We start from the raw sequence: 24440 nt of genomic DNA, 5'->3' as shown, positions 1-24440 counted from the left end.
ATTATTTCATTGTTCGAACAATGAGAAAAACTGAACCAGAAAAACAAAATGTATGCGCTAATTACTCATCCTATAACCAACAATCAATTTTAGCCGGGAAATTTTTGCTTCATTTTTTAATTACAAAATCAGCAAAATTCATAAATATAAATCTCAAATTAGCGTTTTATCATAGCAGAAAACAGGTTAATGTTAACTTCAATTTATTTTTTTTGGAAAATATCTGAATACATATGACTAGTTAATATAAAAGAAAACAAATAATAATTTTTTCTTTAGAGTTATTTTGCTTACTTCTCTTGTACAGAAAAAAAAAAATATAATGGTGTTCTTTTCCGTTGTTGATTTTTCTTATCTGAAAACTGAAATACTAATTTGATAAAGGAGCGATAATAGATCAATAATAGTTAATATATCATCATTTAATGCTCATTAATTCATATATCTGAAAAGAAAAACACCATGGTGAAACCCTTATTTCCAATATTAGAACATTCAATTATCCTAGAAAAATCTGCATTACAAACCATATATTTTTTGTGAGATATCACTCAATCAGGGTGTCAGGTATTAGTAGCTAAGGTGCAGAGGCGGATCTCAGTGTATTGGAAAGGTGACTAAGTCACCTCTATGATTTCAAAATTTTAGTTATATATATTTAAATTTAATTGAATTTTAATTTTTCAGAACTTTCTATATAGTCTAGACCCTTAATAATAACTAAATGTTTACTTGTAGTCTAGTGGTTAAAGCTTTATCCTCTAGTTGAGAGGTTTTGGATTCAAATCTCACTCACCACATTATGTATTTTAACTTTTAGTCACTTCTATTAAAGTTTTCTAATTCCGCCTCTGCTAATTAGGTGGTTGCTAATGTAGGAGGTAGATAGAGGCGTAAAGCGGTGCTCTATGCTTCCTTCCGTGTCAAGACTCAGTAGCGATGCCAGCAAATTATAAAGGGTGATGCAAAATTAATAAGATAGGGCACTATTCTATAATTATTTTAAACACATGTATTTTTTGCAACTTTTTAAAAAAAAGGAAGTAAATGACAACAAATATATATTTAAAAATAATAATAAGAGGTAGTAAGCAAGCCTCTCCAAAACCCTACTAGTTTTGTAATAATTATTTTAAACACATATATTTTTTGCAACTTTTAAAAAAGAAGAAGTAAATGACAACAAATATATATTTAAAAATAATAATCAGAGGTAAGCAAGCCTTTCCAAAACCCTACTAGTTTTGTAATTTTTTATTTATAAAAAATATTACAAAATAAGAGATAGTAAGAGAAAGAGTACTTTGAAATTTCAATATATAGATGAACTAGAAAAATTGCTGAGAATGACATCGTGGAAGCGTTAAAGGTGTAATTTTGTAGAACACCTTGTGGGTATACACTAATATTCAGCTAAATGAAAAAAATACCGAATGCACAAGAAAAGCAACCACAACAAATAATCAAGCACGTAAAATAAAAGAGAAACATTAGATTTTACATAACCTTATGGGAGAAAACTACAGGAGCACACTGCAAAATTACTATAATGAGTCTTTACAATATAAGAGATAATTAATCAAGTCAATAACACTCTCTTTCAAACTCTTTTACAATTTCATACATTAATTTATAAGATTTTCTAATGTATGTGGATGGATTTGATCAAAAGAGAGAAAATTTAGAAAGAGACTTAATCTAGGTAATATTAGTGGTAGTTGGAGAAAGCCAAAAACCGTATCTTTCAATTTTCCTTTTTTTCATCCGTGAAAAGTTCAATGGGTTTCGACCCATTACATTTGTCTTCACAGTTTTCAACAAAATTTTCTTCAGATTCAAAAGAGTAATTTTTTTTCAGTTGTCTTGAATTTTATGTGGCCTTTGATAATTGTACAACATGTGGACAATGACATTACATAGAAAATGGGAAGTAGGATCACTTACCATAGACCACAGTGGATCCAAAACAACCTGAAAAAAAAAAAATTACTGGAAGAAATTTGTTCGGTTCAAAGTTTGAATCAATACTTTGAACCGGAATTTTTTTCTCTGATCCATATGTGTATGGAACTTCTGAGGTATTCTTTTCCTTTTTCTCTATTATTTTATTATAATTTCTATAAATTAAAAATCTCTCTGTATAACTGTATTTCTAGTAGTACATACATGAATGCGTATCCTTTGCATTAACTCAAAAGGAAATCTTTTGAGTTAATGAATCTCAGCCGTCCAATATGCTTTAAGATTCGTTTAAATTATATCTACACTAATATTAAAGAGCCCCGTGTTATAGGCAGAATTTGAATTGACTATGTTTAAAATCACACAGTTGAGATTTATAAACTCAAAATATTCTCTTTTGAGTTAATGCAGAGGATACGAATTCTACATACATTGACACATTTTCAGCTGAATCAGAAGGATACGGATGAGAATCTGCTTTTCTTAAAATAAAAAATAAAAATAAAAAAAATCAACTGTTCATACATTCTTAAGAGAAGGAAAAAAATAAACAGATTTTATCTCCAAATCCGAAATATTAATATTAAAATTTTTAAAAATTGAACTGTTGGGAGAAAAAAAAATTTGAGTGAGTCTATGGTACTATGCATATCACGGGTTGTTACTGTGCTACGGCTCTATATTCGAGTTTTCAAATTCTAACGGTCGATCCGAACCGTTCATCTTGTTCTCCATATTAATATGTGTTTGGAGACCAAATTTTACATTTTTTGAAAATTTTTTACTTTTTTTTAGATATTTAGAAAATCACTTAATCTGAAAATTCTAGATCATCCAAAAACAGTAATTTTCAATAAATCTAAAAAAATAGTAAAAAAAATTTCAAAAAATGTAAAATTTGGTCTCCAAACACATATTAATATGGAGAACAAGATGAACGATTTGGCTCGACCGTTAGAATTTGAAAACTCAAATATAGAGCCGTGACACAGTAACAAATCGTAATATACATAGTACCATAGACTCACTCAAAAAATTATATTCTTACTTTCCTAAAAAAATGAACAGTAGATTTGATTTCGAAATATGCACCGCACCAGGATTCATTCTCTCTTATGCATCTTCTTTTTTCAAATTAGGATCTTTTAATTTGTAAACGACAGATTAAATCACACATTAAAAGCTGAAACATCTCTTCTGACTTCGGAGTAACATCATACGAATATACGATCCGATCCGATCCGATCCGATCTTATTTATTTTGGATCGAAACGATGGGGCATAAAAAAAGAGGACCTTTCTTTCTAGGAACTACGAACTAGGATGAATAAACAACAACCGACAGGGACCTTGCTTTTCTACCCTTTTATTGATCTTGAGCTATAATCCGCAATTAGTGGCGAGGCTACTCCTCCGCGTTCTCACTCTTTTATTCTTGCTATGTTTTTCTTCATTTAGTTTGGATTGAAAGCAAAGTTATAAATAACGCGCTATAGTGTTTTTTTTATCATGAAAGTTATGGTGCTATCAACGTTATATCGTGTTATAGCGTTGCTTTTTTAACCGTTCCGTTATGACGCGATAAACACTATTTACACTTTTGATTGAAAGTAATAATTCATCGTTTTTCTTTTGTGCACAACTGTATCAAGTGTAATTTGCATCTTTTGAAAAAAAATGGTTGATCAATGTGTTTGGTGGAACTAATTTTTTTTTTTTTTTTATAGGGTGACTGAAATTTAAAACGAACAATACATGATAGATGGAATTTGAACTCAAATTTCTATACCAATAAGATAGAGCTCTAACAGCTAAATATTAAGTAAATATTTGATATTTCATGAAGGAGATTGGACTATATAAAAAACTTTAAAAGTAAAATTTAACTAAATTTCAATATATAAAACTGAAATTTTGAAATTAAAGAAGTGGTTAAGTCACATCCGACTAAGTTTTAGATCCGCTTTTGAATTAATGTAACTTCGAAAGTGATGTTATGGTCAAAACTATGATGAATTGTATTGTGGATCATATGGACCACTAGATCAGAAATATTGTGCTCAGTGCTATTTTTCTTAATATTTATAAAATTTTAAAAATAAAAAATTAAATTCGTAACATTAGTTTTTGTAAAATGTTTAAAATTAGACTAACAAGCAATGGATACTAACAAACTGAAGAGTATTAGATTGACTTCAGTCATATAAGCAACGAATAATTGCGATCTTATTATTTCGAACATTTTGGAAAAAATGATATTACGGATTTATCTTTGTTTTCTTCTTATTTTTGTAATATTATGAATAAAAAGTATTAATGCTTAGGAGCATAGTGACAAATGAATAGTTCGGGTTTGGTTTGGTGGAAATAAAAATTCATGATTCGGATATAATTCGGGAATGATTTGGTACAATAAAGATTAAAGTAGCAAACCCAACCCACCCCCCCCCCCCCCCCCCCCCCCCAAAAAAAAATAAAAATTAATAATAATAATAATTAAAAAAATTCGTTTTTTCGCATTTTCCTCGTGAATAATCCGTTACTCACGTTTTATTCGTGAATAAAACGCATTATATGTTTTTTTTTTGCGTTTTATTTGGAGTTCGGTAATATAAAAAAACGAATAATACTAGAATAAAACGCAAATTTCTCGCGAGTCTTGTCACTATGCTTAATTAGGAGGGAGTCTGCATCTTCTGTTGAGTTTAATGCATTTCAGACGTCTGATCAGGATCAAAGTCAATCCAATTCAATCGAACGGTTCAGATCGATCAACGCACGTTCCATTAATGTAGAGGATATGAATTCCTTAGGAGGTGTGGTTATAATTGTTTTGGGTTTTCAAGGACCTTAACATTAAAAAAAGGCCGAGCTTTCATTTATTACGAGCCTAGTTTGAAATTTTTGATTTTATGTTTTGGAACTTGGAACTGGACCGAAACATGATCTGAACTTTTGAAAGGAATTTAAGGGGTGCAGGGGGATATAATGGAATGATTTTAACTTTTTGAAATTCAGATGGATTGAAGACTTGAAGTCTAAAAATGATAGCGGAAGGCCTTTTAATGATTATATGGACCCGTATATTGATCGAAATAGATTCATTGGCATAAAGAAAAGAAATGATGCATAATGATTCTAAACTCAATTATAAGTTTATAACAGAAAAAACTACAGAACTATTTTCGAAAAATAAAATGTTTTACATATGACGGATTTAGTTTCAGCTGTCTGAAAATTAATATTACACGGTACATTTGTCATTTGTAGTATTTGCCTACTGTCTACAGCGTTCATATTTAAATTTGTCATTTGCAGAACATAGGGAAATTAAACCCAGCCAGCTTACGATCAATCCATAATTTGACTGGATGGTAGCAACTTCAAAACTTTGGAAATGTGATGAAACACCGTCAAAAGACTCCAAACTTGAACCATCAATGCATAGAGAAAGCATTATAAATAATAATATAATAATACTCAAACAAATCAAATCAGAGAGCCCGTCTAGCTCAGTTGGTAGAGCGCAAGGCTCTTAACCTTGTGGTCGTGGGTTCGAGCCCCACGGTGGGCGATTTATTAATTTTTATTATTATTATGGTATCCTCCTCCTGTTTAGAGCCATTAGAATTCGTGCAGATTATGATATTAAATTTTTTTTTTTTTCCTATTTAACTACGGGATTTCATAAAAAAAAAAAAATATATATATAGAGTACGGCTAATGCGCTTCCTCTAGCATATGGGCCGAAATGCTTCCGGTGAAAATTTGAAATTTCAAAATCCAAAAAGTCGATCTGAACCGTTCATCTCCTTCTCCATATTAATATCTGCTTGGAGACCAAATTTTACATTTTTCTGAAATTTTTTACTATTTATTAAGCCACTTTGAAAATCGTTGATCCAATGGTTTTACTGTTTTGTTAAGCCACCGTTGGATCAGCGATTTTCAAAGTGGCTTAATAAATAGTAAAAAATTTCAGAAAAATGTAAAATTTGGTCTCCAAGCAGATATTAATATGTAGAAGGAGATGAACGGTTCAGATCGACTTTTTGGATTTTGAAATTTCAAATTTTCACCGGAAGCATTTCGGCCCATATGCTAGAGGAAGCGCGTTAGCCGTACTCTATATATATATATATATATATATATATTTCCGATTGTACACGTGGGTGTATAATAATATTTCAACGATGTGAATTTGCTTGATAAGTGCAAATCTACGTGATTTATATGAGAGATGTAACAATTCTGATTGTTATTAACAATAATCACAATGCCTGGGAATTGCCTTTTAAAAGCACAAACCAAAAAGGTTCATTTGGAAAAAAAGCTATTAAATATTGCAAATGACATACACATTCCATAAATAAGTTTAATCCTTACAGACGCAATAGAACTGCAAATAAATCAAATTCAGATAGTCTGAAAACAAGCACATGAAACATGCAAGTTTATCATCACACACAGGTTTGAATAAATCAATTTATATAGTACAATATAATAACTTGAACTGGATTAAGCGGCGAGGTGCAACTCATAAATAATATAAGCCCGAAGCGCAGTCTCATTTTCTTAATAAAATATTCGCTGAGCACCCTGCTGAAACAGATCCCTAACCTGGATATACATCACAGGGAATCAGTAAAGGTTAAGATCTAAACATGATCTGGTAATGTACAATACTGTTGAGGCCGATCACAGATTCTCAGAGGTGGAACTAAAAAATTTAGAAAGGGGGTCAAAATGTAAAATGCATAATATGTGTAGTTACTCGGATTTGAACCCAAGTCTCCACAAACACGAAATAGAATTCTAATTACTAGGTTACAAACACACATTTAACATTTTTTGAGGGAGGATGAATTATATAGGAACTTTAAGAAGAATTAAAATTAAATTAAATTTTAATATACATGATTAAAGGTTTGTAAAATACATAGTTCCACCCCTGCAGATATCAGCTGCTGATAGGATATTAGGATGTCAGTGGATCAAACCCGGGACAGATACAAGTCCAAATTCAAAATAATCGATTAAATAAAAGAATCTAGGCCCATATGGGAATTCAAAACTGTATTTCATTATTTTATCATTGAATTCAACCTATGCACTCCAAGAACTCAAGTAGATTATTTCTAGAGCTCAAAAGGGAATAAAAACTGCAGCATTACCTGTTTTGAACTCAATCCAATCCTCTCCAAGTCTACAAGCTGTAACATTGATGTTGTTTTCAAAATGTGAGAACTCAGAAATATTCAAACATACAAAATTATATTAATCTAAAAGCTGAGAAATTTATCGCCTTACTGATTTGAAAGGCGCTGGTGAGTTCTCCCGCTCTTCGAGTATGTACTCTGCTCGTTTTTCTCCTATGCCCTGAAAAGTAAAACAGCCACGATTAAAATAAATCAAATCAATTGATTTTGACATCTAATTTGAACTCAGAGTGGAAAGAGGGGTTCCAGAGAATCAGAGAATCATTATAAGAGTTTGGTTTTCTTGTACCTTTATCTGTATAAGCTCTTCCCTGTAGTCATTGAGAAAAAGATATATCAAGTTAGACTTTTATTGTAAATGATGGAAAAGGATTTCTAACAACCTTCTAAAAGTAACTATGCTGTGGTCTATAAATCCTAGAATTCATATTTTCTATGAAAACTAAATTACTTCATGAATCGCACAAGACTGAGAAGCACTGCTAACGGGAGCAAAAAAAATGTATAGGTTATACCAGTTTTGCAGGGATGGAAAAGGAAAATTTTGGCGTTTCTATAAGCATACATTTGAAATAAGATTGAAATAAGGTCAAGCACTAACTTGCTAGCAGTGTTCAAAAGCAGCAGGTAATCTTGAACAAGTGATTCCTGTCATTTGAGAAGATGGATGTTGGTGTATAAAATAATATTAAAACATAAATAATACGCAGATACAATAACGAAGTGCTGGTAGCCTGGTACCAATAAGTACCTTCAGGTTTGAACTTTGCTTATTAAACTTGAGAAGTGGAGTTGTGCTCTTGTCTGGATCACAGTTTGCTGAAATTGGAGACAGGGCCTTTCTTATAGCAGAGTTATCAGGCATTGGCGATTTTGGTGGGCTTGAAGGGGCCAATTGTAAATTTTCCTTGCTACAAGGTGTTGTTGCACCTGCAAAATGATATAGAAAGAATTCGGAAGCTGAAGCAAGATTAGTTTTTGTTTCGAGTTCTGAAGAATTACATTGTTTTTACACACATAGTGACTGACTTACAGATAGCAGCTTCGGAAACCGAACTATTCTTATTCAGAGTTTTGCCATTCAGACCTCCATCTTCTTCTCTTTCACACTATATTACATTCATATTTGGGTCAATTAATATGTTCAAATGAAAAAAGTGTAAATTCAGAACAAATGGACAAGTGTTAATGTACCTTTTCCACATCCTTAGTAGAGGAACTCTCAATTCTTAAATCAAATGAAATCCTATGATCCAAAGGAAATAGTAATTAGACTTTAGTCAATTAACACACTTAAGAAGAGCATATGAAAGTATACTGTACTCACTTTTTCTTAGTTCTCGACCCCTCTCGTTCTGTAGTGTCTCGTTTCTTAAGAGATGACCGTAGCAGACCTTGTGTTTTTGCCGCATTAACTGAAGACGGTGTTTTAGCTTGCCTAGTAGGAGAGAAAAGCCCGTCCAATCGTTGTATACTTTTAGTCTTCCCTTTTGATTCGAGCCAAGCACGTAATTTTGCCTCCATATCGACCTTTATTTTTGGTGTCTCCTGCTTTGTGGAGGATCCTGTGTGATTTGTTATCTGACGTGATCGTGCTGCCAGGCTGACTGTGTGTACTGCCTCCTGGTACGACATGGGATTCTGAAAAATAATAAAAGTATACAGTTTATACAATGGAGTAGTATAATCCGAAACATTTACAGGGTAGATGCCAAAAATTATAATCTTCAGTAATTGGGGCCATAAAAATAATTACCAGAATTTTAGGTGTACTGATGTTGTGGCAAACATTTATTATTCAATTTCCAAACCTGGACTTGATTTATTTCTTTTAGTTTGCGCTTATGGTCACATGACAACCCCAGTAGACAATTTGTATTGTTCAAAATTGTTCGTCACTATTAAATCAACATGTCTAGAACACTTACAAGACAAGCAACCATAAGAGCTCGGCTGGTACCACCTAGTGAGTCCTGAAGAATACGTGTGAGTTTGCTTTCCCGGTATGGTATGTATGACCTCCTATTGTTAAGGGCAGATATGACATTTGACAGAGCAAATAAGGATTCATTTATCTTGGCACTCTCTTGCATACGTATCCCTTCATTTTGAGTTCTCCTGTTATCCTCATTCCCTATCACGATCCAAAGTTTGGATTAATCCCCAAAAGATAAGATTAAACAAGAAATCTTTTGCATTGTCAATATATTTTGTGCCCGGCTTAAACATCTTTGGTCATGTTTGTAATATCCTTCTTCTTGATAATATTTTTCTTCTTTCTTTGTTTTTACCTTATACTAGATTTATTATAATAGTTCCCTGCTCTTAAGATATAGGCAAAATTTTATGTACCCCCTTCTAATACTTCAAATTACATACTCGGACCCTCCAAATTTGCAATTAGGTATGTATCCTTCTAAAACACATAGTCGGTCACATTCATCCTTCCAGAACATCAAAATTATATATTTTTCCCATTAAAATTAGAAATATCATATATATCCTTCTAAAAATTCTCCTATACACTTCCTCACTTTTCCCCTCCATATCTCTCTCCTCAATCAGTGTTAGATGCAATTAAGAAATACAAAGACAAAAGAGCAAATAAGTTAATATAGAACATGAAATGTTGAGTTCTGCAATTTTTGTGTTCGAAAATTACAAAATTACAAATATTGTGTCCTAACATGTAGTTAGTTTATTCTTCTATCGATATATTTTCTACTGTGCCTAACATTGTTAGATGAGAATCAAATAGTTTGTGATTTAAAATTAATTGGAGAGTTTATGCTTTATATTACGAGCAAAAGAGTAAATTATTTGGAGAGTTTATGTTTTACAAGTATTAATATGGTATTTGTAAGTTTAGAGAGAGAAATATGTAAATTTGAGATTTTATAAGGTAAAAATAAAAAGTCTTTATGTTTTAGAAGGATCAAGATGTTTACTATTTTGGAGGAGGAAATTTATATTTTGCAGTTTTAGAAGGATAAATATGAGAGTTTTTATATTGAAAAAAGAGAGTAAATATTTGTAATTGCACAAAGAGAAGTAGGTAAGTAGGTAACTTTAAAATTTTACATAAATATAAATAAAATCTTGCCTAAGACCTAAAGCTTAGTAAAATAAACAACGAGCGTGAGCTTAGGCATGATGACAAAATATATTTTCAATCCAACTTCTAAGGATGTACAACCAAAAATTAAGCTGAAACCTACTAGCTATGTGCAATATAAGAACTTGTTAATGTAGTAATCCTCTAAAAAGGAAAAAGAAAGTAAGAGTAAACTAACCAGCAAGGTCGATAAGGTTAAGCTTTCCTTTAGAAGTACCATTGGATATAGCAACAGAAAGTATTGCGTGACTCCGACTAGAGACATCATTTAGACCAGTATGAGCCACCTTTCTTCTTTGCACACCGATTGTATAAGTTTGTAAAAATTCATCCATTGATTTAACAGAGGCCTATCAAAAATAATAAGATTATCATTATTATTGTTGAACTATTTAAATAACAAACCACATTCGTATGACTATTGAAAAAGACAAGAGAGCTAGTTATAGATCACAACTTCAATATATAGCACATTACTGTTTCGAGGCTTACTAATTTTTCATTTAGCTTTTGCAATGGTCATTATTGCAAAATCACCTTTTCTGCCTTGACAAGGAAAATAAGAGCAAGTTAAACTATATGTGGTAAAAATTGTTAACATCCTAATCTCCAACTTCATGGCAATATACATGTCGTTTTTATACTTAGGAAAAATTACATTAAATGACATATGATCTTACCCAATATAAACCCTTAAGTTGCACCTTTCCATCCTTATCATCCAAAGCCATTACTTCTTTAACCTTAGGCTCCAATAAATCATAGCATCTATCCAAATAAACCTCATAATATGACATTTGAACCGAGTATTTTGTGTTCTCACACATAGAAAATATCGCTGACATGACCAAAGGTATGATCCCAGGCTCCGCATCTGTACCCTATATCTAGAAAGATGTCTCCAATCATAATCTAATAAATGAGACATATATAAATGATTTATTGTCAAATGAATTCCATAAGATATCATAAAATACATAGGACATGCACATGGGTAAGAAATTTATTGAATGCCCACAATTAGGAAATAAGTCATGAAAATAACATTTGAAAGTATCAAATGAATTGTATACCTAAATTTTGTTTTATGTGAACAACCTACAAATTTCAGACAAATACATACTGTGATAATTATGGCAGATCTAAAGTCCTTAACATTACAGGATCGTCTTTCACAGAGATGAATTTTGTTGCAAAAAATGGGCAGTAAAGGGACGTCTCATGCACTTGGATTGTGTATATAATAGAGCGCTGTTAAACTTAAAAAAAAAAAATCTCAAATTACTCAGTTACCACCTGCATTGTGTAGGTTTTGCCACTTCCAGTCGCACCATAAGCAAACACAGTTGCGTTCATTCCTTGAAAGATACCAGGAATAAGTACGCTGACCTCCTGCTCGAAAATATGCGCAACTCGGCCTTCTTGATCAAAGAAAGAATCCAATTTATAGCATTCATTTCGGCTAGAAAGAAATTTTAGACAGGAACATTTAGAGACCGAAATAAATTACCGATTACAAGAATTAGATAATTTGGATCTGATAGTACCTGGAGAACTGATCTTTGAGCCGAACTGCAACTTCACCAGTTATCTGCTGATCAAGAATCGATATACATGGGATCTGAGAGATTTTTGGATCAGAAGCTGGATTGATCTCCGAAGGAAGAAAAGGACGAACCCGAAGCACAACCCTGACATGAGAAGATGAGAGCTGATTCGCCATTAAATTAGACTGGGGAAAGTGTCGGTTTTGGTTGAACGAAAGCAAAACGAAAAAAGAGAGAGAATCGGATGGATCGCGTGGCGAGTTTAGATATGGCCGTTGGGGGGGAATAGGTTCGAATTTGAACTGAGGCGGTCTGCTGATCCGCGACGCATCAGGTATTAAATGTTGCGGTAGTAGTCCCCCAGCAACTATCACCTCGAATTTGCATCCTCTGAGATATCTCATATTTTGCGTGACTTTCTGGAAAATCAAAACCGTTAAAATACGTTCTGCACGAATCTCGAAGCTCAAATAATACTGGCCCTTGCGGTTTCCCCGAATAGACACCGGACACGTCGGTCACACAAAATATGAGATATCTCAGACTCAGATGATACGCACTCCTATAACCTGCGGCCCAGTAGCCCCCTTCTTATGAGGTACATTAGAACATCTGGTCGGCCCTTTAAATAGATCAGTTCCCATTTCAAACTGCACGGAATTCTATGATGTTTTAAGTATATCTGGACCGTTAATTTTTATTGGAAAATGCAAAAATTCTGATCAAGTAGCTATTCAAATTTTTTTTGAGTTATCGGCTGTCTAATCAGGATCGGAGCCAACCGACTTCTAATATTAGTGTGGATTTTATTTGGACGGTTCAGATTTATCAACAGAGGGTGAGTTAATGCAGAGGATATGAATTCTGGCATATCCAAGCTACTGGAATTATGATAATAGAGATGGAGCTTAATGGAACTATTTGTCAAATTTTTATTTTAGCATTACTTCTAATAATAAAAATATTCTGCATTAGTTAGTTAACTATTATATAAATTAATCGTCTAAAATGGTGCTAGAATAATTTTTAGGACAAGACATCCTAATACAATTATGTTGAACAATAAAATGGTGCTAGTATAAGAAGCATATTTTATAATTATTTGTTCAGGAGAAAGCACCTCCTCTATTGTTGTTTTAAAGAAGTAATTGAAGAAATGAGAAGAGAGGAGATAAAATGATACCCTTTATTTTGAGTAGAACTATGATGTTTCTAAGTTCACCAAGTTTTTTTGCGAACTTAATTCTAAAATTTATCAGATTGATTTCAAACGACGAATCTAAACCGTTGAAATCCTTCTACCTTACTAGTGATGCATCTACATGCGAAAATTTTAAAAATTTAAATTAATTTTGTGTAGAGCCAAGTGGTTAAAAGACATTCAATGAATATATTAAAATTAATTTATAAACCTTCTAAGTTTGACCACTTGACTTTATACTAAATTAAATCATAACTTAAAATTTTCACATATAGTCACATCACTCACAAGGTAGAAAAATTTCAATAATTTGGATTCGTCATTTGAAACCAATCTGATGGGTTTTAAAATTGAGTTCAAAAAAAGACTTGGTAAAGTTAAGAGCACCCTAGTTTTACTCCTTTATTTTATTTTATTTTTGCCAAGAACAAATGCACTATTCTAAAAATACTTTTTCATCCTTTCTTAATTATCATTCTTAGATTTATTTTGTATATTGTCAAATGACATATATTTGAATTGTATAATGCAGAATGAAACATCCATGTATATCTTAAATTAATAATCTAATAAATTGTAAAACTAAAGAGAAACCAAATTCGTTAATTTTTTCCACCTAAATTGATTCAATTTGATTCCATGCCGTTTGATTTTATGATATCAATTTTTCTTTTATGAAAGATAGACAAGTTTTATTTTAGCATCATTCCCCATGATGGTTTTGTAAAATTTGACCTAAATATCATAGGAGGTTGAACTTGAGCAAAAAATGTTTTTGATCACTGAATTTTAATTTCTTCATATTTAATCATCCATTGTTGTGATTTGTCTAAATATATTGACTGCTTTGGATTAGAAAAAATCAACATGTTGGAAATAAATTAAATGTTTTTTGTGGTTTGAACTTAATACATTTTAAAGTAATGAATAAATAAAACCTTTTATAGGCTTTTATAACTAAATATTGATCTTTTTAGCTGATTTTGTTGATTCTTTTGTTATATATCTTTTTAGTGTCAATATAGGTTTGTGAATAAAAAATGAATGTGGAGATCCTGAATCACATTTCACATATTTATTCGATTTCAATTATACGCTTTATAAAAATCACCAAACAACACCAATATATATTGCCAAATGATGCCTTATTAAAGAGCAACAATCGTTTCTTGTGAGCAAAATACAAACCAAACACATTTTTAAATGCAATGAAATCTTAATTTAATTCATTGATGTAATAAAAGTCTTTTTTCTTTATTTTGTCGATTTACCTCCTCTTGCATTTTTTAAAATTTCTGTAAATAAGTACCTTTAATTATTTATAGGTTGTGCCTTTTTTTACTTAATTAATGAAATATAATAGGCCTTCGTCTTCTACTTAAAAATCTTTTCTATCTAATACAGAGGCGGAGTGAGAAATGATAAATGGATTAATTGACTCTCATTTCTTTTCAAAAAAAATTATATTTATATATGATTTTTTTTATATAATTAATTGTCAGTAAAATAATTTAAAACTGTAAACTTGACCCCTATTTTTTTCAAAAAAAAAAAAAAAAAAAATATATATATATATATATATATAGAGAGAGAGAGAGAGAGAGATGGGCTATGGTGCATTGCAATGCATGAATCCCCTTATGCATTGCACTATAATCACGGATTTAAAGCCCAAACGACCGATCCGAACAAGATTGCTGTTTTGGAATTTTTTATATAGAAATGTGCTTGGAGACCAAATTTTACATTTTTTAGAATTTTTTTACTATTTATTAAGCATTTTTGAAAATTGCTGTTTTGCTGTGAACAGTAAAAAACAGTAAAATTTTCTGGACCATCAGATCAGCGACTTTCAAAATTGCTTAATAAATAGTAAAAAAATTCCAAAAAATATAAAATTTTGTCCCCAAGCACATATTAATATGAAGAACAAGATGAACGGTTCGGATTGATCTTTTGGACTTTAAATCCATGATTTAGAGTGCAATGCATAAAAGGGTTCATGCATTGCAATGCACCATAGCCCATCTCTCTCTATATATATATATAATTGATCTTCATGTGTGTTTGACATCCATAATCCGAAAGTCTAACTCTGCCCCTATCTAATACATGCGGTGATGTAACTAGCTAGTCTTAAAATTTAATCTCGTTGAGCATATAATGGCACTATTATTCAAGAATATCGCTTGCAAGATAATGATGAAATATAAATCAAAATATCAAAGAATATTTTGAATGTGGTCACATGTTAGGTGTGGAAACTTTCTTACATGCATACTTGTTTGGTTTCATATTGAATGGAAGTGAATAATTAAAATTAAATTTAAAGAATGAAAAATATTTTGCATACGTCATTTGTTAAGTGGTAACATGCATTCTCGCAATATATATACATGCTCGTTTCATTTGAATAATATGATTTACTGTTAAAGAAAATACTTTCTATATGATACTTCAACTAATATATATAAAGCTTTTGCATTAAAAGTTCAATCTCAAGTTAGTGCTATTTATCTATGTATATATACAAAATTTATCAATTAATATATACAAAAAAAAATTATGAGGTATTGGTGAAAACTAACAAAGAAGTTATTTTGCAAACTAGTTATACTATCATATTTTATGTTGTAAATGTTAAAAAGTTATTTTTCAAATTCTTACTTGTATTACTAAGAAGCAGTTGTTATATATGTTGAAAAACTTCAAATTTGAAGTTAGCAATATATGGTTTCTTAGCTGGTTAATATGAGCATCTAAATGAGTTATATCACTTAATAATTACACTGTAATTGTAGTTTCAGGTTAGTTCCAATTTGCAAATTAAAATCATATTAATTTACTACCTTTTGGTTATTCAGAAAAGTACTTGTGGCTAAGTTAGTTGTATTTAATTTAAATCTAAGTTGTACTTGGATTATTCATGTATAATTAGAATAAGTTTGTACATAATTTGCATAATTGGAACTTACTCAGGACAAAATTTCAAATTTTGAAGAGCTAATGTTCTAATATTTGTTTCATATATACTATTTTGACAAAATACCTATTATAGGAGACAAAGATCTTAATTAATCTCCATAAATTCTTGTTTTGTAAGTTTGTATTTAAAGTTGTATAACATTTGATTAAGAAAGTTAAAACAACTGTTAAGAAGAACTATTGTATAAAATCTTGAACGGAACGAATAACTAATTTTATCTGTTAAACTTTAAACTTCTTTGTACTACTACTTTTGAAAAACAACGATTAAATTTAAATAAGAATAAGACTACTAGTAGTAGTAGTAATAATAATAATAATATTATTATTATTATTACATGTAATAGCCTTATTTTATGCATATTGCAATTAAACCTAGTGTTTGGTGCAACTGAAACGAATTTAAGAAGCTTGAATTAGAAATTACAATTTCTTAATCCAGTGTCGACAGACGACCAAATCACCAGTCAGTCTCAATTTTGGATCAAGACATTAGACAAATCATGACAAAACATAAGTGTTCGCACATGAACCCCTAATTATAAAGTTCTGATCTGCACTATTTTTTTCTAACTGGGGACCGCAAGGTGGCCCCAGACAAGACTAAAGATAAATGGGTTGTACCAGGAATTGTTCCCCTTTTTCTATGCAATATATATATTTTTTAAATAAAAAATTAATTTGACAAAAGTAACATAAATTGTTTTTTTTTTCTCAATAAATGAATAGAACTCAATTAATAGGTTTGATCTCATTAATTGTCACAATTTATCACATTAACAATTGGTACATGACTCTCATCTAATGAGTTCGATTTCATCTAGATCGGAAAAAAGTATTCCATCTTTTATCTCATCTAATGAGTTGATTTTTTCTTTTATTTTCAAGCCAAAAAAATGTTTTCTGAACTGCACTGAGGTAATATTTGAGAATAGTTCTTCCAATTGATCGAAGAAGAAATAATTAGAGAGTATTTGAATAGTATAAATTTGAACGGATAATGTTTGTCAGATCAAATGACTGCGTAAATTTTATCCAACTTTATAAACTACGATCGGGTTTTATCTTAGACTGTCATATCTCTTGCATAAGGTCCATAGCACACAAATATATATATATATATATATATATATATATATATATATATATATATATAGAGGTTGGCTAAGATCAAAGTGGTAGTTCGTGAGCTTTGGTGCTACCAATTCGTTTTTCAATTTCAAAGTTTAAAACGTCGATCCGAACCGTTCAAGTTGTTCTCCATATTAAATTGTGTTTGGAGACCAAATTTTACATTTTTCTGAATTTTTTTACTATTTATTAAGCCACTTTGAAAATCGCTGATCCAACGGTGGCTTAACAAAACAGTAAAATCAGAAGCCACCGTTGGATCAGCTGTTTTCAGAGTGGCTTAATAAATAACAAAAAAATTCAGAAAAATGTAAAATTTGGTCTCCAAGCACAATTTAATATGGAGAACAACTTGAACGGTTCAGATCGACATTTTGAACTTTGAAAATTGAAAAACGAATTGGTAGCACCAAAGTTCAGGAACTACCACTTTGATCTTAGCCAACCTCTATATATATATATATATATATATAGGACTTGGCTACGGTGCTATGGGTAGCTAAGAGGCCTCCCGTGGTACGGCTCAATATTCGAATTTTCAAAATTCTAACGGTCGATCCGAACCATTCATCTTATTCTCCATATTAATATGTGCTTGGAGACCAGATTTTACATTTTTTTGGAAATTTTTTACTATTTTTTTAGATTTATTGAAATTTGCTGTTTTTCAGACAAATCTGGACCATAAAAAACAGCGATATTCAATAAATCTAAAAAAATAGTAAAAAATTTCCAAAAAATGTAAAATTTGGTCTCCAAGCACATATTAATATGGAGAACAAGATGAACGGTTCGGATCGACCGTTAGGATTTTGAAAATTCTAATATTGAGCCGTAGCACGGGAGGCCTCTTAGCTACCCATAGCATATTAGTCAAATCCTATATATATATAGAGAGAGAGAGAGAGAGATGGGCTATGGTGCATTGCAATGCATAGGCCATGGTGTGCATTGGACCATAAATCACTGATTCAAATTCCAAATGACCGATCCAAACCGTTTATCTTGTTCTACATATTAATATGTGCTTGGAGACCAAATTTTATATTTTTTGGAATTTTTTTACTATTTATTAAGCCACTTTGAAAATCGCTGATCCAACGGTGGCTTCTGATTTTACTGTTCCAAACAGTCACCGTTGGATCAGCGATTTTCAAAGTGGCTTAATAAATAGTAAAAAAATTCCAAAAAATATAAAATTTGGTCTCCAAGCACATATTAATATGGAGAACAAGATGAACGGTTTGGATCGGTCATTTGGACTTTGAATCTGTGATTTATGGTTCAATGCACACCATGGCCTATGCATTGCAATGCACCATAGCCCATCTCTCTCTCTCTCTCTCTCTCTCTCTCTATATATATATATTTATAAGGAGTTTGCTATGGTGCTACGCGTAGCATAGAGAGTCTCCGTGCAACGGCTTAATATTTGAATTTTCAAAATTCTAACGATCGATCCAAACCGTTTAACATGATCTCCATATGAATATGTACTCGCAAACCAAATTTTACATTTAAAAAAAAATATTATTTTTTAGATATGTAGAAAATCACTTGATCTGATGTTATATAATTTTCAGATCAAGTGATTTTCCTGTGTGCTATGGGAGTTTATTCGAAAAAATATATATAAATATAACTAAAATAATATTTACAAGAGAAGCAGGGAAAGGAGCCAGGAGCCCACAATTTATCTGCATAGAAAATGTGGACCCATAAAAGACCTGTCATGATATAATTGGGGCCCAGTCTCCACCTCTTGCTATCATCACCATCTCTCTGTATTTTAGTACCACTTTCTTTTCTTTACAATTTTTTGTTATTCAAAAACAGTAGTCCCACTTCCTACCCTTTTCTATTCAGCTATTCTTCTTGTTTTCTATTCTTCTTATACCCTTTTCTATTCTTCTTGTTTTCTATTCAAAAACAGTAGTCCCACTTCCTACCCTTTTCTATTCAGCTATTCTTCTTGTTTGTTTCTTTTTTTTTTCTCTTTATTTATTTAATATTTGGAAATAGCTCTCCTCAAGTATAAGGAAAAAAAATGATAAAACACCCTGGAAAAGTTTATTTATTTAATTCTTCATTTATGAGTACCATCTCTGAACGGGCATTAAATAATGCAATTTAAAAAATAATAATAATAAGAAACAAGTTTTCTGCCCGTTCTTTCACAATTAATTAATTTTGTAAAAAAAAATATTCTCCACTCATTCATCTGAATTCCTGTTGAGCAAAATGATGAATTATAATAGCTCTCTGAGTCAGATTTTCAAACTATGAGAATCAAACTTGAATAACGTCAAATATATAAAAATTTTATGCTAAGAATTGAATTAATTTACGATACTCATGATATTTTTACTTTAAATTATATAAATATATATATATATATATATATATATATATATATAAGTAAAAAAAAATTGATGTCATTTAACCCCCCATTCATCGTGCATAAGTCCGTTCCCGTTTATATCACAAATTACAATATTAATTTTAAGGTATTCTGATGCACATAAGGGTAAAAACAATATGGATAATATCTGATTCGTATTTGATATGGAACAAAATTAGATGTGAATATTTGATATTCGAATGTCCGTGTGAATATGGATACAAATATAGTTTTATAATTCAATTATCTGTATCTGAATATATAGTTAATATATATATTGGAAATAATTCCATTATTCATTATTATAATTAGATAAATATTATGAACTTTAGTATGTTTTAATAATAATTTTATATATTTTTAATAAATATATGATCTGTATAAATATTTTAAAAAATTAAAAAGCAATATGGATACATCAAATGGCGAACAAAAATAGAGTACCTGCCACGTTAAATAACTTTGCTGCTGCAGCGGCTTTGATTAGTAAAGAAAAATGTTGTTGTTCGCTATTTAACGTGGCAAACACTCTATTTATATCCATCATTTATTGTTGTGATCGTGTCAAAAATAAAATTTTCATAAATTAATAGTTATTTAGTTTGTCATTTTTTTTATAAATGGTAAAAATAAAAATTTCGTCCTAGACTAGACTGATTGCTCTTCAGCTTCTTCTCACATAAAATTAAAACAACTAAAATTATTTCTATAACTTGACAAAAGGTATAAAATAACAATAACTTTTCCTTGAATAACTTGAATGGGATCACTCGACAATTTTTATGTCGAAGATCTGTTGTCGATAATTTTTCAAATAAATTCAAATAGAATTGAAGATTAAACCTAGACATGTAGGTATGTTATTGGACATATAAACAGACTAGCAATCAAATTTGATGCAATTTAAATTTTGTTTGAAGATACATAAATAAGCGTTAATTGCAAACCGCTTAACTTTTAAGTCATTTGATGTACGACAAAACATATAATAAATCTTACCATTGCAAGATTTATGACATGATATATGCTTCATATAGACCGTTCCTACATTTATTAGATTTTAATTTTAATTTTTTCTTTTACAAATTGTTAAGATTGTAAATATATATAATTATCAAGTGATCTCTCATCAATAATTTATATTGTTACCTATCATAATTATTGGTGCTTCACTGATATGAAAGAGAGCTATATAATAACTTATTGCTTCTGAAAATAACAAAAATTGGAAGACAAAAAAATAGAGAATAGAGATCTAATTACGTGCCGTATCGTGTCATACTGTGATCAAGTCAAATTTATACGTATTGTGACTAAATTTGAAAAAAAAATGGCCACAACTCATGAATGATCACAACACGTGACATGTCCACACATTACTGGTCACGTTTGGTCACATTTAACATTTTTTTTTTCATAATTTAGATTAGTTTATTAAAAATTTATACACGTGACTAGCATAATTATATACCTGCCGTTATCAAATCTTTTACGTGACATATCAAATTTTCCAAAAATGATCATAACACGAGACACCCGAATTACGGCACATAACCGGTACATGTGCCGTGACTTTTTTAATACCTTTTAATGCCTACCAAAGAGGTTAAGGAAATATTTTGAGATATTTCTAATTCGTATCCTCCTGATAAACTCAAATTTTGAGTTAAGATCTGGACCGTCCGATTGAGATCCACACTAATATTAAAGAGCTCCGTGTGTTATAGGTATGAATCAGATTGATCTGAAATTCTGATAGTACGATTCAGAAATTAACGCAGAGGACAGTGATTCCCCATATTTATTACCCCAACTTCTATAAGAATCTTGATTCACCTACTTTCAATTATAGATGCCACCAGCTCATCTACGCCTATAATTATGGCATTTATACCTTATTAATCAAAGCATTCATTGACAAATGAAATTAAATACACACTATTCTAACATCTCTTTCCATGATACCCACTTTGTCAAAAAGTTTCTACGCCTAAATCACTTTCGCTTGCCTTTAGAAGCTAAGGTGCCATCACTAACAATACTTTTACTTGTTTGGAACTGTCTATACTGAAAAGATTATATAAAAAGCAAAGAAAATCTATGAAAAAAATATTATCTAATAAAAGCAATCTCCAAAGAGTTCTATTAAGTTTAATTTACACAAGTTAAGAAAACCAAACAATTATTAGTTTATTACACAATTTAACCAAATTCAAAGAATTGTCTATCCTAACAAAACTCTAAAAAAGAAAAAAACAGAACAATTCCCTCAAAAAGGATCATTTTTTTTTCCACTACTATACAGTTACAAAAATGCTCAATGCAGATCACATCAGAAGTCAATTATCTATCCTTCTAAACAAGAAAATAACACAAAATAAATTACATCTCTCACCAATTTCAGGTACCAATTCAAATGCTTTAACTTGTTTATGCAACGGCTCTAACAGCTGGTTGTTGAAATGAGATGCTCTTCTGAGATGGCAAAGCAAGCATGGCAGTGTGATCTAGAAAATCCTTCAATTCCACCACTGCCTCTAAAATTCTTCGTAGATCATCGGCACACAAGAACCCGGCTGCACCGACTCGCCTCACGGCATACACATAAATTGTCAAACACCCTTTTCTAAACTTAAACCGTGCCATCTCGCTACCCGTCAACCCTCGGATCAACTTTTTGTTTACATCACCAAGTGGTATCATGCTTGGCCAAAGTTGATCCACGGCCGATTTCATCGATTCTGATTCGAAAACAAATAGTACCACTTTTGATTTCTTGGTACCGAGGCCGAGCGTCAACGTGTGCCATGCATTGTGAGCGAGAATTGTGAAATTGGTGGGGAGGTATGTAGTGGTAGAAGGGAAGGGGAGACTAGAGCATTGAGAGAGATACGAAGGTTGAATGTCGAGGAGGCGAAACAGCTCAAGAGGGGTGGCCCGCCGCACAGTGAAGGATTTGACGATGAATTGGCCGCCGAATCTGATTCCTTTCACCTCTTTGCTGGGCTTGAATTGAGGATCTGTGCTTGATTTGGATTTGGATTTGGATTTTTGTTTCTGAATTTTATTCTGATTTTTGGAGCTCTGTTCTGACATGGCTTCTATGGTTTGTTAGGGGGATACAATAGAAGAGAAAAATAGTGGGAAAGGCTGGTAGTTGAAGAGGGTCAAGGTTATAGAGAGAGACAGCTGGAAGAGAGCATGGAGAGAGAAATATGAGGTGGATTGTCAGATCCAACTAACTACTTGGTGTGTGTGTGTGTGTGTGACAGTGGGTCTTTTATTAGTGGTGAAACTGAAATATATCAAATTGATAGAAGGAATGATCTCCTCTCCTTGTCTATTCCATTGTTTGTATCTTTCCTTTGTTGTTTGTTGTTTGGATAAGTTAGTGGGAAGAAGAGGTGTCAAAGAATCAAGTTATACACATCTGCTTTTATGCCTAGTGTACACCACCTACAAAAGAAGACAAAAGTTGGGTTCATGCTTAGACTCTTTTTTAAGGTTCTGATTTTGGAAAGTAATATAATCCAAACTTTAATTGTTTTGGGTTTTGACGAAATAGTAAAAATTCAACCCATCTTTTTTAAGCATATTTGCTTTAAGAGTATTATCAAATGTTTTATTTTTGTGTCTCGTTATATCTTTATTAAACAAAGTTTAATTACTTAAAATTTAATATTCAAATATTCAAATAAAATTATTAGATGATCTATATTATTTTTTCTATAAAACAACAATAACCAAGCCTTTAGTCTCAAACAAAATAAGTTGGAGTAAGCTAGAAATAAAACCCAATCACAGTCATAAAATAACTCTGTCTGTGTAGTTTATGCATAGCTTGCCCCAAGCTCCAGGAGGAGGGTCGTGAAAAGCGTGGCGAGCTGATGATGGACCAATGGTTGAAAAACAACCAACCATTTTCTTATGAAATGAAACTCATAAATATTATTTTTATATATACATATAAAATCATATCTAACGATATTATTCAAATAAATCATATTAAACGATATTATTTTAACAAATATGTATTTAAAATGTTTAATATTAATAAAAGTGTAATAAATGATAAAAATAAATAAAAGCATTTAGATCCTCCTCTTACTTCTAATATGTAATTTTTGTCAACGTGAGAGTATGGATGTGCTTCATAATAAGTGGGAGAACAACTTATTAAAGGGAAGGAAGGGACGGTAATGGGGAAAATAAACTCTCCGAACAGTAAAACCTATACTCTGATTTAGAAGTGACATATTTTGCTAAAATCTATGTGACGCTCATCTCCAAACAATACTCATTCCCTTTCGTTTCTCTTCGCTCCCTTTCTAATTCTCTTCTTCTGAAACATGTGAGCTCATCTGATTAGCCTGATTTCATAGACTCTCACCTCCACACAATGAATTTATCGTTTCCTTCCTCTGTGTCCCCGCCTGGAGCACAATCTAAAGATCTCGATTACTAAAAATGTAAACCATCTATTCTTCAAATAAAATAATGAGATTGAGGTAAGTGGTTTAGTGTTCTATAAACAATTTAATGGGTCCATATGGGTAATGCGCCGACAACTTCACCAACTTCTTTTCTTCCCGTACAATATTACTCAATTTACATCGGCTAATTTTAAACATGTCATACACCCCACATGGAATGTTTTTTAGAAACTATAAGTAAAAAAATAAATTTTACCAAACTAATTAATTTGATTGTTTTGGTTTTTATAAAAACTATACGAACCGAGATGCCAATTCGAGCCGAAGTATTTTTTTTCAGACCGAATTGCTATTTTAGTCCGAATCGTTTTCACGGATTTTGGAAAACATTATATTATAAAACTTGTGAAAATACTTCAGACTAAATTATCATTTTGGTTCTGAAA

The 24440-nt window shown here is 31.2% G+C and overlaps 2 protein-coding genes and 1 non-coding gene across 3 annotated transcripts; 1 reads left to right on the top strand and 2 right to left on the bottom strand.

Annotated features, from left to right (window-relative positions):
- The first annotated feature begins 5463 nt into the window (after positions 1-5463).
- On the top strand, positions 5464-5536 carry TRNAK-CUU (transfer RNA lysine (anticodon CUU)). The gene has a single exon. It is a non-coding gene; the product is annotated as a tRNA-Lys (tRNA).
- A 757-nt stretch (positions 5537-6293) lies between these two features.
- Positions 6294-12166, bottom strand: LOC144547647 (ATP binding microtubule motor family protein). Its single transcript, XM_078296341.1, has 14 exons — positions 11844-12166; positions 11593-11758; positions 10977-11177; positions 10475-10646; positions 9110-9315; positions 8509-8822; positions 8376-8427; positions 8215-8290; positions 7933-8141; positions 7647-7829; positions 7471-7527; positions 7273-7341; positions 7137-7175; positions 6294-6582 (listed from the first exon to the last, which is right to left on the bottom strand). Exons 1-14 carry the CDS (start codon positions 12017-12019, stop codon positions 6538-6540), a joined length of 1965 nt encoding a protein of 654 aa, XP_078152467.1. The 5' UTR covers positions 12020-12166; the 3' UTR covers positions 6294-6537.
- A 9560-nt stretch (positions 12167-21726) lies between these two features.
- Positions 21727-22744, bottom strand: LOC144549600 (uncharacterized). Its single transcript, XM_078298382.1, has one exon. The coding sequence runs from the start codon at positions 22655-22657 to the stop codon at positions 21992-21994; it is 666 nt and encodes a 221-aa protein (XP_078154508.1). The 5' UTR covers positions 22658-22744; the 3' UTR covers positions 21727-21991.
- Positions 22745-24440: the final 1696 nt, after the last annotated feature.

This window comes from Carex rostrata, chromosome 2, assembly GCF_964058835.1.
Source record: "Carex rostrata chromosome 2, lpCarRost1.2, whole genome shotgun sequence".
NCBI classification, from domain to species: Eukaryota; Viridiplantae; Streptophyta; class Magnoliopsida; order Poales; family Cyperaceae; genus Carex; species Carex rostrata.
Note: the sequence above shows the minus strand (reverse complement) of the source record. Positions and strands in the feature narration are given on the sequence as shown.